Source organism: Pelophylax lessonae (genome assembly GCF_965119305.1).
Source record: "Pelophylax lessonae genome assembly, chromosome: 1".
NCBI lineage: Eukaryota > Metazoa > Chordata > Amphibia > Anura > Ranidae > Pelophylax > Pelophylax lessonae.
In genome coordinates this window covers 380379827-380399042 of record NC_138768.1, presented here as the reverse complement: position 1 = coordinate 380399042, position 19216 = coordinate 380379827, and the positions used below count along the sequence as shown (strand labels likewise).

Below are 19216 nucleotides of genomic sequence, written 5' to 3'. Positions count from 1 at the left end.
TTGACCCCAATGATAGAGGGGCAAACAAAGATGTCCTCATGTGCCCAATGTCCTCTTTATCAACCTATGACAATATGAGTTTGAATGCCAGCAGCTGGCTGTATAGTGCCCAAAGTTGTAATGCTACACAATTATAACCTGTCACTTTGTGTAACAAAAAAGGCAGGCCTGATCCACCTGCCAGCTTGTTGACAATTTTTGGCAATTTGTGGCAATATTTAGGCATTTTGCCAAGGCACCTCTGAAGAACCCAGAAGGCACCCTGGATTATAAAGGCTGCAGATGATAGTTTATGTCCTCTCAGGCCTTAATTGACAGGTACAAGGGTAAATGTGTCTGATAAATTCAGTTATTTTTATAACCTTTAAATGATTCCTATTAATGTTCGCCACCATCACAGCATAATCTTCACCTATTGTCTGGTCGGTAATTTTTTTTCTTTTCCTCCTCTCAGTAAAATGGTAAGATCAACATCTGGAGTTTGGAAACATTTCCACAGTGCAATTTCTGCTAAGAGCAAAGCTGCAATTTGCAAATATTGTTAGAAGAAATATTCTTTTCCAAATGCTACAAGGATTACACAACACACCCTGACATGCCAGAGACACCCTAAAGACGTTAATAAATACTTTGTGGAATGAAATAATGAGGGCCATAATGAAAGCGCAAGTAGCTTTTCCAGAGTTGTCATTCCAGAAACACTCTTTCTGCTGCTTTTGGATCATCACAAAGTGTTTCTTCATCAGCAGCATCTTCATGGAAGGAAATGTTACAAACTACAGCCTCCCAAAAATACACAATCCCTTCATTTATAGAGAAAATGACACCTGAAAATCATGAAATAATTGATCAAACTCTTCACAGAGCAGTATATGCTTCTGGATCAGCATTGGCAAGAACTAAAAATTCATATTGGCAGGAAGCTTTTACATTATTGTAAGGGAAAGGAGGGTGGTGACCTGGTCTTATGTATAGGTGAAATGTTCTTAATATATATAGTCCTTGTTATTCCATTTTATAATAAAAAATACAATTAAAAAGACAAGATTAGTTTATTTACTGAATAAGCTGTACTTTTATTTCATGCATAATACTTTTTTATACACTGCATTTCACCTTCCTGATTTAACAAAATGATTTTCAATTTGTAAAACTACTCCAAAATAAAAAAAAAATTCTGAAAATTTCCATTTTTCTGAAAAAAAAACTGGGGGAAAAGTTTTTTTTTTTTTACCATGGCTTCAACATTTCTGGAAATGTTACATTCAACAGACACATATCAGGAATATGAAATGTGGAAGTAACATATTCTTTAACATAGTTGATTTTTGTGGAATGTTGCTAATGCAAGTGATCAAATAAGGGAAAAAATATAGTAGAATACAGCTCACTTTACAAGTATTTCTGCATGTTTTTAGGGGGAAAAAAAGTGTTCAAAAATGTAAACAATATGAGTCTGCTTTAGTATTAAAGTGGATGTAAATGTCTAAGGTTTTTTTTTTTCTTTTTTACCCTAATGCATTCTCTTTATTAAGATTAAAAAAAAACCCATGTTCAGCTTCCCCCCAGCCCCCCCCCCCCCCCCAATACTTATCTGAGCCTAATCTCAGTCCAGTGCTGTGTCCGAGAGCAGTGCAATGAAAGCAATAAAACTGTATATTACATAGTTACATAGTTTGCGAGGTCGAAAAAAGACACCAGTCCATCCAGTTCAACCTATGATGTGTGTGCGTGTTTGCTGTTAACCGTACATTGTATACCCCTGAATGTTGTGGTCTTTAAGGTGCCCATCTAATAGTTTTTTGAAACTATCGATGCTCCCTGCTGATACGATTGCATGTGGAAGAGAATTCCACTTCCTTACCGCTCTGACAGTGAAGAACCCCTTACGTATTTTAAGGTTAAAGCGTTTTTCCTCAAGTTTTAGTGAGTGGCCACGTGTCTTATTGTATTGCCTTCTTTTTTCTATAATAAAAAAGAAGAAAAATAGAGTCTTTCCACAACAGTGATATGACACCAGTGCAAAAATATATCCAACGGAGTAAAGTCCAACAATATTACAGAAGGATCTTCTACGTGGTAACCACCAGGAGTGTGATGTGACCTCCACCAAAGTAAAAATGCCTGCTTACCAGTTTAAGAATCTGTTTTGGCACGCTGCATCGTGTGCTGAGAACCTTGTGTGATCAGAGCAGGTCGAGGGAACAGCTTCACCATGAGCAAAGCGCACCCGCCTGAGTTGAAGAAGGGATTGGCACTGTACGAGATATTCTAAAGTCGGACCATATGCGGAATGGGTTCCAAAAGAGACCGTATCTGTTAACCTTTCATTTTCCTTGGATAAACAAAAGGCTCTGACTGGGTTCAAGCCAAAAGCGCTACTGACCTCTCTTTGCAAGAGGTCCAGTTAAACTGGTAAGTAGACATTTTTGCTTTGGTGGAAGTCACATCACTCTCCTGGTGGTGGAAGGTACTTATTTCTTCTTTATATTATATCAAATTTTATTGTTTTCATTGCACAATTTTTCATTGGTTTACTGTTTATGGATAGTCAGTATTTGTATAGAGCAGCTTTATTTTTAGTATTGTTTTCTTTTTGTGTCTATCTCACATTTAAGTTGCTGCTCTCTTAATATTCATATTTTTTGCTTGCTTTCTTCCCCATTTATACTTACCTAGGTGAATGCAGCATTGGTCCGATGCTGCATCTGTCCCCCCGGCGCCTCTGTACTGAGAACCGAGCGATCGAACACCGCTGATCGCTCAGTTCTGACAGCTCTCTGCTCTGCCCTCTCCTCACTCATTGGAGCGCTGTGCTGTGGAGGGGCGGGGAGTGACCGACCCAGGCTCTCAGCAGCTTGCTGAGGGGCTGAGCCGCATGTCGGTCCAAAACCTGGCGGATTCCTACTCCATGGTCGTGATGATGCGGTGCCTGTACCGACACCTGTGACGTAAGCTGAGAGCGGACTTCAGCCTGCTCTCTGCTGAAAACGGGTCACAGGATTGCAGAACGAACTGCACTCCTGAGATCCATAGGAGATGTATAGCCAAACAAGCTTTGACTCTACTTCTCCTTTTAATATTTTTATTTCATTTAAGGGCAGTTTTCGCCCCTTATTTTCCAGTTTAGAAGCAGTCATAGCCATGTTTGGAATGAAGTGGGGGCAAAAGAGACAAATGTCCTTAAAATTTTCCTTATGAACTATCTGATACAGACTACCATCCAGGTACTTTTTGACTAGGGATGGGCTGGATGTTCATAAGTTTGACTCGAACAAATCGAGTGTGCTCGGGGTGCTCGGTGGCAAGTTTGCCCTCTGATGAGCGCCCCATAATGCACTGCACAAAATGCTTGTGATTGGCAAAAAAAAGGACCTGACCTGTATTATTTGGCCAATCACAGAACAATGTGAGGTCAGAGCCATGATTGGCCAAAGGCAGGGTGCCTTTAGCCAATCATGGCTCAGGGGCTAAGTCCATGCCCCACAACATATAAGGCTGCTGCATACACGGCAGCCATGTATAGTGTGTGATAATAGAGGTTAGGCAGGTAGTTAGTGGATAGTGTGTTGAGTTAGTTTAGTGCAGTCAGTGTAGTGTTCAGATTATACCCCACTTTTAAAATGTATAGATATGTTGTAGTTGTATGTACTTATAGTTCATGATCAGTGCCATGCCAAGCTAACCCAGATTTCTGATAGACACCAATGATAAAGACAGGGAGCAGTGCCATGCCAAGCTGACCAAGATTTCCCATAGATGAATTAAAGACAGGGAGCAGTGCCATGCCAAGCTGACAATATTTCCCATAGAAATGCCAAAACTTAAAAGAAAACAGCGTGGGGTCCCCCCATAATCCATACCAGACCCTTATCCAAACATGCAGCCTGGCAGGCCAGGATAGCGCCCCCCCCCACTCCTGAACCATACAAGGGCGCTTGCCCTCAACATGCGGAGGGTTCTTTGGGATGCCCCCAAAGCCCCTTTGCACTTATGTTGAGGGGGCAAGGGCCTCTTCCTTACAACCCTGTGGTTGTGGGGGTCTGCAGGTCGGGGGCTTATGGGAATCTGGAAGCCCCCTTTAACAAGGGGGCCCCCACATCCTGCCCCCCAGGTGAATAGGTATCAGGTACATCGTACCCCTACTCATTCAAAAAGTGTACAAAAAAAATTAACACAAAAGACCGTTTTTGACAAGTCCTTTCTTTAAAACTAAAAATAAAAAGACCCCCACAACCACAGCCCCGGGGTTGTCAGGAAGAGATCCTTGTCCCCATCAACATGGGGACAAGGTGCTTTGGGGGCACCCTCCCCATGTTGACGGCAAGCAACGTTCATCTCCCCCCTCATCCTGGCCTGCCAGGCTCCATGCTCGGGTAAGGGTCTGGTATAGATTTTGGGGGGGACCCCACAGCATTTTTTTTTTTTTTTAATTTTGGTGTTTCTTTCATATATTTTTAATCTGTATTGCCAGGAGTCGACAATACATTACAGCCTCGAGCAAGTTTAAATGACATTTTTTTTTTTAGAAATGTCAGTATTGCTGCAGCAGGCTCCTTACATCGTACAGATGCGCCACTTTACAGGCACATTAAGGGGACCCCCCAGACACTATATTTAAAGGAATTTCTCATTTTTATTGGTTCACTTTAAGCATTAAAAAAAAAATCACTGCTCCAGTAAAAACAATTGTTTTAAAAAATGTTTTATGCATTGATACATGTCCCCCAGTGCAGAACCCGGGCCCCATACACTTTTTATGGCAATAACTTGCATATAAGTCTTTAAAATGAGGACTTTTGATTTTTCATATTCGTGTCCCATAGACTTTAATAGAGTTTGCATGTTCACTAGAACCTTTTCCCTGTTCGAGATGTTCTGGTGCGAACCGAACAGGGTAGTGTTCGGCCCATCACTATTTTTGACCACTTTGGAGATGATCTGAAGCCTCCGATGAGAAAAAAAATGGCATTGTCTGTGTGCAAGCTTCTTGTAGTTTGTGCTTTGCAAGAAATACCATGTTCCAGGCTGTCACTATATATAGATGATTCAGTCTTGGATTCTGAAGAAAATGTTGAAGGTTGTTCTCATACACACTTTCATTTCTATAGTGTAAAGGAGGGTTTTAACTCCTTGTCAGATTTTTTGCCACCTTTGTCTAATTGGGGAGATTTCCCTTTACTTCCTGTCCCATAGCCAAAATAAAAATAGAAAAATAAATAAATTCCTGGTTGTCACCGGAACTAGTGTCCTCTAGATATCCTCTCTTGACAAATTTTGAATTTTCTTTGACTTTCAGTGATAACAGTAAACAGAACAATTAGAGATCGTGAATGACCCTGATGGGGGCACAGAAAGCAATAAAACCTGACAGGTGTTGCAATCCATCCCCACCCTATCCCAAAAAAAAAAAAAAAAAAGGCTTTTAGTTATACTTTAAACGTGCCAGTTGGGAGCCTTCCCAACCTTCTAGATATCATAAATTGCTTTCACATGATGTTTGATGTATGAGTCCAATTTACATGTTTTGAGTGTGAATTCAGCTTTACCTCCATTTTCCCCAGTGATTCCACTTCCACTATTCTGTATCAATAATCTCTTTAAAAATATCAAAAAGCTGGCTTGCCAGTAAGTTGCTCATCTAAGTTGATGACAGCACAGTGGCTAAGTGGTCAGCACTTCCACCTAGTAGCACTAGGGTCGTTGGTTTGAATCCCAACCATGACACTACCTGCCTGGAGTTTGCATGTTCTCCCTGTTCCTGTGTGGGTTTCCTCCCACACTTTAATGTAACTTAGATTGTAAGCTTCTTGAGGGCAGGGACTGATGTGAATATACCATGTATGGAAATTGTTGGCGCTATATAAGTATCTGTAAATATAAAAATTAAAGGACTGCCACATCATACACATGTGTGCCTGGCAAAACTGCTTGAATGGCTGTGAAAAAACACACAGGCTCTGCTTTCTTTTCAGCACAGTACTCTCCTCTAAAGCGTGCCTTAAAGTAAAATGTTTATTTTATCTTGTTCCTGTAACAGAAAGAGATTTTATTACTTCCTCCCACACCAGGGCCATCTTTAATATTGATTGGACCCCGGGCAAACATTTTCTTGGGCCCTCTCAAATCCACTTGTCAACTTTTTGTGGGCAGTGCAGGCTCAAGGGGTAACTGCTTTGAGCCCCACAGCAATGACTGGGCCCGGGGCAGCTGCCCCTTTTGCCCTGTGTTAAAGACAGCCCTGTCCCACACCATCATCAAATGTTTGGTACAGTCAGCCATTAGGAGCTCAGTTCCTACTGACATAGCCATGCCCCCCGAACTACATCTCCCAAGAGCCCTTTAGTTACACACAGTGTATATGGATTTTTGGGAATCAAAACAGGGACAATGCATTCTTAGGAAAGAAAAAAATATATGCTCTGTATTTCAGCAGGCAATGCTGACAACTCTAGCTGGTATTTTAATGCAGCAAAAGCACTGTTTTTTGTTCAGTCCATACAGGAAAAGTTCACTGGATTCCTGGTACATTAACAGGTATTGTTCTGTATTTGCAGACTTTTTAAAACAAGGGGAAATGTAAATGTTTTGAAGAACTGTACTGAATATGTTTGGTTGTTTTGCCCTGATAAAGTCCTTATATACAGTAGCCAGCAGGTCCTTCTTGTTTCTAGGCCCCACAGCAGCTGCATGTGCTACAATAGATATAGTTATACCATAGTATAAAACAAGTTGCACAGGGCCTATATAGAATTTAGGCAAACATGAAAAAAATAACAATGATATTAAAGTCTAGGTTTCCAGGTTAGCAGATTTGTTTATTTCAAAGTTATACTGGCTGTTTTACAGACATGCTATTACACAGCATACCTGCACAAGGGTTTTGTCAAGCATGAACAGTTACCAGAAAGTTGGGTCATGTGCTTTAAAACTTTTTCGATATTCAAAATCTGTGGTAATAATTGCTAAAAGTAAGAAATAGTTCAGGGGAAACAATGTTTTTCTTATGATTTTTTTCTTCAAGTCATCTGATTAGCACATCCACAGACTTTTCTTTATAGTTAGGTTAACACTTTTTCTCAAACGTTTTAGTTTAAATCCTCATTGATTCTTATATGGCGGTATGCAGTTATGACATTTGTCTCTCTATAATACAGTACCTTAGAGAAAATGATACACAAGCCTTTTAGAACTATAGTGTTATCTGTGGAGAGATGCTAGAAGAAAAGTGGAAGGATAACTGCCCAGTATCCTCTTTTGTGTGTTTGGAAATATACAAAAGGGCAGACTTTGTTCTTCAAATCACACCTATGCAGTTTTCCATGTAATTTAAAGTTGTTGTAATCCTTAAAAAAAAAAAAAATTATCCTGTTCCTTGAAAGCATGAAAAACAGCACAGTGCGTGTGCTGTGTAATTTGTCCATTTCTATCATCTAAAATACCTGACTGATCCTGCTTGGTGCTGCCCTCTGCTCTGTAAACTGACCAGGTTTATCATGGCTGCTGATCCATGATTACCATAGTCAATTTGCGTGCCTCCGTCATCTCGCTGTCTCTCCTCTCTCCCCTCCCTCCCTGTCAGCATGTCAGCTAGTTTCTGATGATCTGCTCCCTGCCCCTCCCCTCCTGCTGGTAAAATAACTTTGTTAGCTTCCTACAATCCCCTATGTTTCATTAAGTTTTGTGCCCCAGTGTAGTTTCTATATAAAAATATGTAGCTTTATACCTTATTTCAAAGGCTCACATGATTACCCGCCTCTATCCTGATGTCAGCAGGGTATTCTCAGCCCCTCCTGCTGCAGTTGTCAGATCAAGAGAGGAAAGCGATGGGTGCTCATCTGAGTGCCTTTGAAATAAAGCTACATTTTTTTAAATAGAACATACACTGGGTTACATAACTTAATGGAACAAAGGGATTCTAGGAAGATAACAAAGTGATAAAAAAACAACCACTTTAACTTTATTGCGATGCAATAAAAAGATATAACGTGCTGTAGATTGGATTCACATTGTAGAAGTGCACTGGCACGTGTATGTTACATGCATTGTGTTAAGGACAGTGTTGATGTGTTGTGGTGCACTGCAAATCAAGTGTGCTGGTAAGGGCCACTGAGGATCTATTGAGATTGAATGGTACTGCAGCACACCAACATGCATAACGCACATCTTCAAATGTTGTGGCAATGCACATAATAATGCATGCATGAATCCATATGTGAAAGGTTGCAATAATTAATAATTAATAGCAGTCAGTGAAAACTAATACTGCATCAATTTTGGAATTGTTTCCAGAAAACTGTAATTTTCAGTCATATTTTTTCCTATTTTGTTCAATTCTAACTAAACGATGATCATATCATAAGAGCAGTCACTGGAATTCAATAATTTCTAGACATTCGTAAAGAAACAGCTTAGTAGAATTCAAATTTTGGGATTACATTTGGGTCTAGCAGTTAAAAAAGAACTAAACTGTATCTGAGCACCATAAAGTAAAACACTATTTAATTATATTCCAATCATTTTTATTAAAATCTAACTAAGGGCAAAACTTTTTTTACATTTTGGATAGAGTGGAGAGAGATTAGAACGCCTGTCAGTTTTTTTTTTTTTTTATTGCTGTCTGCCCCCCCCCCCCCCTCTATTTGTCCTGCCTACCATTATCATTGAAAGTAAAAGAAAATCCCAAATTTTGGGTTGTCCCCAGAAAAGTAATACAGGGGAAATCTTCCAATGGGGAAACTAGTTCTGGTGACCTGGAGGTTACATAGTTACATAGTTTGTTAGGCTGAAAAAAGACATCAGTCCATCCAGTTCTACCTATGATGTGTGTGTGTGTTTGCTGTTAACCGTACATTGTATACCCCTGTATGTTGTGGTCTTTAAGGTGACTGTCTAATAGTTTTTTGAAACTATTGATGCTTCCTGCTGATACCACTGCTTGTGGAAGAGAATTCCACATCCTTACTGCTCTGACAGTGAAGAACCCCCTACGTATTTTAAGGTTAAACCGTTTTTTCTCTAGTTTTAGTGAGTGGCCACGTGTCTTATTGTATTTCCTTTCTCTGAATAGTTTGTTCCCTATGCTAGGGTCGCCAGTACAGTATTTGTACATTGATATCATATCCCCCCTCAAGCACCTCTTCTCCAGAGAGAATAAGTTCAATGCTTGTAGTCTTTCCTCATAGCTGATGTCCTCCATTCCCCTAATTATTTTTGTTGCCCTTCTCTGGACTCTCTCCAGTTCCAGCACATCCTTTCTGAGGACCGGTGCCCAGAACTGGACGGAATACTCCAGGTGTGGCCGGACCAGAGTCTTGTAGAGTGGGAGAATAATCTCTTTATTTCTGGAGTGAATCCCCTTTTTTATACATAAAAAGGTCCCCAAGGAATTCCCTTAATTTGCAGGGATTTCCTCTCACTTCCTGTCTTGCTATCACACAGGAAGGGAAGAGAAATCTCCACAATAGGACACAGATGGTGAAAAAAAAAATCTGGCACGGGGTAATAACCTTCCCTTACTCTATCCAAAATGGAAAAAAAAGTTTTGCCTATAGTTCTACTTTAAGGTTTTAAACAGTACAAAGTATATTTAAATCATATTTAAAATTTAAAAGCAAAATTACCCATCCATCTATGTTCATCCATGTTTCCATGCATTATTTTTTTGAGAAATTACTTTGAAAAACACCCCTCTAGCATATTCAGCTGTGGCCATATTTAGTAAGGGCATATGTTCATGTAGCATTTACTTTCTGGAATCCATCTACCATTATTCAGGCATACAGGCAGGTGAGTGTGCTTTGCTGACAAAGCCCTTCCTCCCCTCCTGAAGACTCCTAGGATGTATGATATCATTTAGCTCAGGCCAGAATCCAGGATGCAGCTGAATTTTAAAAGTGTTGAAAACAAGTAAATATAATATACCTTCCTATCTATTTACTAATGCTAGCAGCATAAGGATTAAAAATAGTTAATGATGATTGAGAGACTTTAGCTCCACTTTAAAAAAAAACAAGTAGGGGCTGTGGTGAAAATGGGCCCAATTTGGAACCCTCTGCATCTTCAAACCTTTTCTAACACTGCTGCAAACCATCTTTTTTCTATATAGGTTTCATTTGTGACTATAGAGACGCTTATAATACAAGGTATTGATATTAGGGTGACCACTTTTCCAAACTGCCATTCAGGGACACCCCCCCCCCCCGACAAAACCCCTGCCAAAAAAAAAAAAGATGACTATTAGGTACACCAAATATAGTGAAAGGACAGACTGTACCCTAATATGGCCAGCGTGTGCCCTTTTTTACACCCAAAATTGTCAAAAACAAGTATAAATTATTATCAGCCGAGTGTTTCCATAATGATTATTGACCTGTCAATTGCAGCTGTATTAGGATAAAGAAATCAAGTGTCAGTATAACTGGTCCCCAGCCTTTGACTGGTATTAATGGCAATTCATCAACCAAGAAAGCAATGTTTTTATAGGTTTCCTGCTCTGATGAAGTGGAAAGAAGCAAATTGCTAGATTTGTTTAGATTGTTTTAATGCATTCTGGTGAACAAGGAAGAGGAAATCTGTCAGGATAGAATTATGTGACCTACCACTGGGTATTTGATTTTTGGGATCAACCTCGGGGATTGCCATCCTTACCTTACCTTCACTGTACTGGTGAGGCACGCAGGTCAGGTATCATCAGTGGCTGCTCGCTTATTCCAGGTCAGTAACTCATCCATGCAGGGGGAACGAACTGTCACTGACCAGATTCGGCTCCGGCTGACGTCACCGTCCTCGTCACGTGACTCTCACTCGGCCGCCCGCGCACAGCGTGCAGCAAGGCAGGGGAGGAGCGGAGCCACACTCCTCTGCTCACTGCTCTCGTATTGGCTCGAATTGTCGCCCGACGCCCGCCCTCTAACATGATGGTACAGCCCAGCCATCCTCCCTCTCACCCAGCGGACATGGTACAGTCTGTTCTCTCACAGTCGGCTCACGGCGGGCTCAGATCATTCCGGGACACTGCATTGTCCCGGAATGAGGGTGACCGGGACCCGGGACAGACTCTCCAAATGCGGGACTGTCCCGGGCGGACCGGGACATGTGGTCTCCCTAATTGATATGGTTATTGAGTATAATAAACTTTTAAACAGGGAGCACACCAAACACTGTAGTTCAGGGGAATTCCAATCAATTTGAGTTTCAGAGGTGGACCAAAGGGATCGTGATTCTTGTTTATTGTCCCAAAGCTTAGTTAAATGCCTTTTGGAAGAGCTGAATTCAGAATATTGCTAGAAAACATTTCAGAAATCATTTACCATAGATATTTTAAAACTGGTCACATGCCTTCTGAAAGCCAAAAAAGTATGGCCATATACGGTATATGAACAGGATAACTTAAGCAACACCATGAAAAGGGACAATTCTAGAAAAATAGTTTTATTTAGATAAGCGTGCTGATTGAGTACTTTATACAGTATATATATATATTTTTGCACTATACAGTATATATATAGTCTTTTTTTCATTAAAATGATATGTTAGGTCCTCTTGGAAAAAAATGTAACCTGTTTCTTTTGTGTTTCTTTCTAAAGAATATGCTATTGGTCATACATGTATTCATTTATTTTTGGTATAGTGGCTCTCACAGCCAAGAAATTTGGGCTACAGTTGAGACATTTTCAATGTTCTGGACCTGCCAGAAAAACATATCTTTCAAGTAATCGTTCTGGTATAATAAAGTGCTTAGATGCAAATTTTAACTTCTTTTTTATGCTTTAACTTTTGCCATCTTCAAGGAATTTTCAGCTGAAGTCTTGTGCTATGTATTCCCAACATCTGGAAAAAAAAAATGTTGAGTGTTACATAACCTGTAACAGTTTGCAGCCTGCTGATTAAACATTATTCAATTAAATGTATATTGTTTACATTCAATACATGTCCTTATTGCACACATAAAGTAGTAGTCAATATTTAACTAGTACTAAAACAAGACAATATTTGGCAACTTTTTTTTAGAATGATTTATTTAGGATGTTATTGTTATTATTTCACAATTATAAGTTTGCAGTGCTGTAATTCATCCTGATATTGATACAATAGAAAGATATTTGGTTACAGTATTTGTAGATTCTTTATTTATCATGTTACTATCAGATAGGATGATGACTGAATAAATATTCAAGGCAATAATATTGACATAGCATAGACATGACATGGTGGAGTTATGGGCTTTGTTGTCTGTAAAGTGTATATAAACTTAAAGTGACTGTAAAGATTTATTTTTTAAATAACAATAATGTTATACTTACCTGCCCTGTGCAATAGTTTTGCAGAGAATACCCCTATTGCTCCTCTTTTCAGGTCCCCCGCTGGCGCTCTGGGCTCCTCCCTTTTCTCTGTGTACCATAGGAAGCTGCTTCCTATGGTTGCACACATATGGGCTTGATCCTGAGCCGCACTGTGTGTGTCTATTGGCACACACAGTGCGGCCCAACCCAGCACCCTGCTCTGGATTTAATTGACAGCAACAGGAGTTAATGGCTCTCGCTACTAACACTGAGTCCAGTGAGGAGTGAGAGAAAGAGCAGCGCCACTGATCTTGGGCATAGCGCTGGATCGAGATTTGGCTCAGGTAAGTATTTAAGGGTGGGGGGAGCTGTACATAAAAGTTTTTTTTTACCCTAGTGCAGAGAATGCATTACGTTAAAAAAACCTGAAGCCTTTACAATCACTTTAAGAACAAAAAAGTAAAATATTTCAGCTTACCAGTCCTTAGGCTACAGTTTTTGTTTATTTTCACGTGGTGACCCTGTCAGTCATATACTTTCTGTCCTAGGATAACAATGCTAATTCACTGAACTGTATCTATGGAGGAGCAGTGTTGTCAGTCTAGGACAGGAATACAAACATCTACCCTTCACCTTATTTCCCTGACATGTGGGGCAGTTGTTCTGTAGTTCACATTGATGAACTGAACAGGGCTGATGATACCATCTGAGAAATCAGAGATTTCGGAGCAGAATTGTCTGCTCACTATAGAAGGTTGGGAACTCACTGGATTTCTTGGAGGTTCATTAGTATATTTCTGTACTTGCAGCCATTTTAAAGAGGCAAAACATAGGGAAATGTCCATGTATTGATGTATGGAAGATGTATGGAATATGTTTTTGTCTAGACATAGATGCTTTGGTCCCTTAAATATGCAGCTACCTCTTTTCTACAAAGAGGAGCAGAAAAATAAAGAGCTGCAAAGAAAAAATAAAGGGAGGATGGTAAAGAAGGTAAAAAATAAATAAATAAATAAATGGAAAAAAGAAAATGCAAAGAAGATAAGGTATCTGACTGTTCCCAAATCAGAGCAAAGCTCAGTGAAATCATTGTGAATTTTGTAAGAGTAGGGTAATTAGGGTCTAACTGTATGTTAGGCCAAACAGTGTAGTTTCAGGTGATTTGCTTTTAAATTGCCAATGTCCATAAAACTGCTATTAGATATAATATGGGTAGCTGATTTTGAGGGACTGTCCTTGATTTGGAACAAAGTCTCTCTGTCACTCTCTCCTCCTCATTTGTCCCCCATTTCGGTCTGATCTACATATTTATATATAAAATGAACTTTTTATGTTTCTAAAAGTGTTTCTCAGTGCTAAACCATTCATCCAATTTCTAAAGTAATAGTAGTTGTAAAATAAAGCACTTGGGTTAAACCAATCTTTTTTTTTTTTTTTTTGTATTATCCCCTTTAGGAGAGTGTAGCAAGGGGGGGGGGGGGGTGTCCTATTCCTACATACTTTTGATAATAGGTGTCCCTCATTCCCATCTCAAAAAGTTGGGAGGTATGAATATGTAGTATACAAGCCCTACTGTAAGGCTCGGTTTCCACTAGTGCGACTTGCTGTGCGACTTGACACATGTCAAGTCGCACAGCAAGTCAAAAGCCATTGATTTCTATCTGGCCCGTTTCCACTGCCGCGACTTCAGTTGCGGCGACTTCAAAAGTAGTTCGTGCACTACTTTTGAGCCGTCTTCAGTGCGACTTCCCTCTATAATGAGGGACAAGTCTCACTGAAAGCCGTAAACAACTTTAGCTACGAAGTCGCCCTAGAAGTAGCACGACTTCGTAGCCGCACTAGTGGAAACCGAGCCTTACAGTCATATCCCGAGCCATTATGAAAAGCAAGATTCCGACCCTTTCACATAGTCCTGGCATATGCCACTACCTCTCACCGACAACACATTTATATAAAACCACCACTATAATGGGCTGCCTTTCTGGCCAATAGGAATATACAGAAGGCAAGAAGGGCCAGGTAACATTTGCTATTATCAGAAAGTGTTGGATTTAGCAATAGGAGCAGGGTATTGGATGCTGTTTTAGGCACCTAGAAGAATTGCATAAAGGACTGCAGTTTGTTTTTTTGCACAGCATAGTACTGTTCTATAGCTCAGGCATGCAGCTAAAGGGATGTGCTTAGCTGAAAAAGCCTCTCCTACCCTCCACTCCCCTCTTGAAGACTCCTGGGATGTATGACATCATTTTAGCCTGGGCAAGAAACCAACTGAAGAAAAGTAAAAAAAAAAAAAAGTAAAACAAGTAAATATAATATACCTCACTATCAATTTACAAAGTCTCGTAGCATAAGGTTTAAAAAATAGGTAATGTTGATCAAGAGAGTTTAGTTCCGCTTTAAGAATATGATGTGTCACGTCTGTTTTAACAGGCGTATTTTTCAGGTACAGCAGGGCTGGCCAGCATTATATAGGTGTATATATTACAGTTTATTGCAAACATTCTACCATTTTACAAAAGCTCTGGAAGTCCCCATCAGCTAAAGGGCCTGATGTTGAAAACAATGGATTATTTGGATTGTGAAAAGAGGTGCAGTTTTCCACTGTGGAATTTAATTCCAAAAGGCAATGATGATCTTGTTGCTGATAAGAGAAGGGTGAAAATGAACCTTGCTCCAAAGGAGAACCATGAAAGTACTGGCTGTATTCACGTTTTGGACAAGCAGATATAACAAAATGATAAAGGAAGGCTTTGCGGAAAGACAGCATATCTAGAGAGTTTGAAACCCAGACCTTTCAAGTTGACCTGGTCACCAGATATAAAAATGATGAATTATGCCCTACACATTCATTCCTTTGTAATGCACTGAGAATAGATTTAGTCATCTAGACTGGAAAGAAAAAACTAGAATAAGATCCTAGGAATGATAACTATTTTTATGTCAGATATTCTCCAGATCCAGGAGATTTGGCACCAAAAGCACTTTGAAAAAAAATTTTTGGAAATCTGTAAATTGTTATGTTGGTATAATGAATATTGGAAAAATTGATTTCTAAACAGGAGAGGGGGTTCCCATAGTTTCTAGTGTAGCCAGGAACGTAAAAAGCTAAAACAAAAATTATATTACAGAGAAAAATGTGATAATAATTAAAATAGGTTTGATAAACTTAGCAGTAGTATTTGTTAATGGCCATTGTATTTTTTGTAAACAGAGCCACTTTATATTTGATGCCAGTTAGATCAAATGACATAAGACAAGGGATTTACCGGTAGGGTAGAAGGGAGAGGAAATATTGGGCCAACTTTTTTGGTCCCTCTGGAGATGTGAAAGCAAATTGAAGAAGCCCAAGCCGGACTTCTGTGTTTACAAGTGATAGTGGTAGGCAGGGAGCAGAGGGCCCAGGCCAGAGGTGGTGGAACTAAGTTCCACCAAGTTTTGGCTGCAAAAAAAAGCCCTGATCTTAATGCAATGTCTATTTGCCACCAACATCCTATGTCACATTCAGGCCTTCAGGGTCTGCAATCCAGATCCCAGCTACCCGCTCTCTTACACCTAGAGCAGTCTATTAGGACCAACTGAGGCAGAGCCAAGCCAGGGGTTTCTAGCCACTTCTGCCAGATTTTGGTAAATTTAATGGACGCATTCCTGTGCTGATATGCATTCTTTTCTCTAACCAGTATAGTAATAACTTGCTGTATCCATTGGTGTGATGTGGGGGCCTGAGAAGAAAGACAATAACATGCTATCATCTTACTGGCTAAGTAAAGTAATCTAGGTAAAGCCGTCTATGTAGGAGGGGAATATAGCTCTTCCTCCAATCCACCAAGCAGGCAAGTGACTGGGTTCAATTGTAACTACAATTGATAAATACTATTATTAGTCCTGACCACTTCCTGCCAGTATTGTAGTAGTTCTGTTAGTACGATGGAGGATAAAAAAATGCGACAGTTTCTGAGCCGCAGAAACCCACACCAGCCGACCATCTGCTAGGATTTGTACCCAACTATCCCCATCTATAGGACTAATACCTGACTCCCATTTCTCCCTACAGGGTAGCAGGTCTGGGGCCTGTATATAGGTTAGTAAGCAGGCATTTTTATATATATATATATATATATATATAATTCCCTTTTTGTCTGAAGTAGAAAATACAGCGTTAAGAAAATCGGACTCAGCTAAACGCAAGACTGAGTGTCTACCCTGCAATGTCATGGCATGTCGCTATTGTAAATAAGTTATGTAGTAAGGGGAACTCCAGTCGCAATTGATCAAAAGACTTCATCTCTGACCCAAGAAGCAGCGATTTTTATCATGCTTAATGTGAAACTTTAAAAGTGCAAAATTCCTTTAAATAACATGCCCGGGGGATGTCCTGATCCTTTATTATTCATTATTCCTTACTTACCAATGACATCATGCTCAGAATTGTATCCAGAATATTTGCTTGTAGCTGATGCAGAGTTCTCTATACTGAGAGTCTCACCTAGATGTATGCTGTTGTATTCTGTAATTCTCTTTTTATAATGACCTTTGTGGTGGCCTAGGATAGTATAAAAATGATACATTTTACACAAGATATATATATATATATATATATATATATATATATATATATTTATACAGTATATAAAAATTTACATATATTAGTACCATTATTCATAGAATATACACCTTCTAAATGTAGACCCCCTCCTAGTGTAGGATGCTAGGTTAATTTTGTTTTTGCTTCTTCTGTAATCAAGGGAGCACTGATTGTTTGGTCTGGTCTGTTCAGGGTTTGACAGGCTGAGAGTTTGATTGTTTGCCCCTGCCACTAGAGGAAGTTTCTAGAGCTTAGGGAGGGAGAATATAAATAAATTAACAGCCAGAATATTGATCAGCGCCTAGCCAATCTCTGGGGAGGTGTGCCCATATGGTGGCTGATAAATATTATTTTGCCCTGGAAAGATGGGCTTTCCACTGGAAGGACAGGTCCAAGGCTCAGGGGGCTATTGCCCCTGAGGCAGCCTGTGAATTGTGTTACTGTTCTGTGAAGTAACAAAGTAGCAGTGGTAGAACTGGGTCCTGGAAGTGATCTGGAACTGACTGCTGCACTTCACAAATGGGATCTGATATAGAAAAGGACTGTCTCACTCACTGTATTGTATCCAGAGAAAGCTGGAAGGTGGCAGCTGTCCTGGGGACTTGTGAGTAATGACCTTGAATTGATTCCTGGTGACATGTGTGCTTTTGGTTAATAAGTGCCAGAGGACTGAGACAGCTCTCATAGGGTCTCAGATACTAGCCTATCCCCATCCTCAGCAGTGTTCTGGGCTGTGAGCTTAGATAAGAGTGCCCTCCTGTATTGTGAAGTGTTTCTGAGATCGCATTGGATACCAAGAGTGTAGTGGTGCAGGGTCTCCAGATACCAAAGATACTTGCCTCGTGGTCCCCAGCTGTGGGGTCCTAGACTTTCCACTATTCACAATTGCTTAAAGAGAAGGCTGTCCTCTAATTGCTAAGTACTAACAGTTTTAGGGGTTTCCCATGCTCTAATCCCTCTCTTGTTACGAGTTTTACTAGCACTAAATCACATACAGTAAAGGCAACCCCCTAGACTGTTTATTGGAGTGAATGGACTGTTGCTTAGTTGGCTAGTTGCCTCTGAACTGTTTGGGGGAGGACCAGTTAAAAGCAGTGGCTCCTGCAGGGGTAGCCTAGCAGTACATAAATATCCGTACAAAAGGTTTACTTTGTGAGAACTTATACTGTAAATTTATAATAAAATTATCTGGAATAAGATTAGATAATTTAGGGATTAGCTAGTACAGCAGAGGTGCACTATTATAAGTGAAAATATGTACATAGCTTTATACATAGGGCAGACTGGACTCATACATATGAGCACTATGTCCCACCCTAAACCCAATTCCTCAACTCATGTGGCACTTTAAGCAGCAATTTACAGTACCCTTGTAAGCATTCTTACAGATACAACCATCAATTGTAATTAATAGGTAAAGTAGGGATGACAATGCTAACAGTAACCATTATTATTTTTCGTTACATGCATAGCTGTAGAACTGACAATGGTGTGTTGTCCAGCTTAGTGTGTGTGTTAGTCTGTGTGAGTGTCAATTTTTAATAGGAAAGCAAGGGGACTAAGAGGAACACTAGGCACAAGTACATGGTACAGCAGGCACATATCAGGAATATGAAGTGCTGGGGTAACAAACGCTTTAAGTACATTCATTCACTTGCTGACTTTTGCTATCCATGGTGCTGAAACTATATAAAAACCCTGTACTAGTTCCAGTGGCGGCTGGTGCTCCATGGGTCGGTGGGGGGGGGGGGGGGGGGGGGCAGACGGACCGCACCATACCCCCCCAGACCACACCAGGCCGCACACCATACCCCCCCGGACCACAGCGAGACAGTAGAGAAAGGAGAGAGGGGAGACGGGAGACAGGACAGGGGAGACCGGAAACAGGACAGGACCCCCCCTCACTCACCCTGCCTGGATGCAGCAGCTGGCGGTGGCGACTTTGGCTTATTCCCCCTGTCTTCTGCGTCTCCTCCCTCCACCTCCATGCCCAATGGCATGGCTTCTCCTTTCGGCCAATCGGGAAACAGGTCTCAAAACCCGCTTCCTAATTGGCCAGGGGAAGGATCCGTGTGACAATAGCGATTTTTCATTCGCTATTGTCAAACAACTGGGTGAGCTCACCCTTTATTTTGGCCTGTGAGAGCCCCTGGCTCTAGTCACATGGTTAAAAAAAAAAGCCCCCATTGAACTCCATGCGTCCGGTGCCCCCCATATAGATTAGGGGGCCGGGCGCATGAATAGGGGGGGGTGGCGCCCCTGCGGCCCATATACACCAGCCGCCGCTGACTAGTTCCAAGTATAGCAAATGCTAGCAGCAAGTCAGCAGAAAACTACATGCCCTGATTTT

General features: G+C 40.6%; 2 protein-coding genes across 2 annotated transcripts in view; one reads left to right on the top strand and one right to left on the bottom strand.

The window, feature by feature from the left end:
• The window catches only part of PLGRKT (plasminogen receptor with a C-terminal lysine), a 473875-nt gene that overhangs the window by 261847 nt on the left and 192812 nt on the right, over positions 1-19216 (top strand). The gene's annotated exons all lie outside the window — the stretch shown is intronic.
• LOC309544675 (programmed cell death 1 ligand 1-like) overlaps positions 11679-19216 on the bottom strand; it is a 44067-nt gene continuing 36529 nt past the window's right edge. Inside the window, exons 6-7 of the mRNA XM_082243587.1 lie at positions 16690-16824; positions 11679-11832 (exon numbers count right to left, since the gene is read on the bottom strand). Of these exons, the coding sequence (XP_082099713.1) occupies positions 11816-11832; positions 16690-16824 (152 nt within the window). The 3' untranslated portion in view covers positions 11679-11815. The remainder of the gene's footprint in view (positions 11833-16689; positions 16825-19216) is intronic.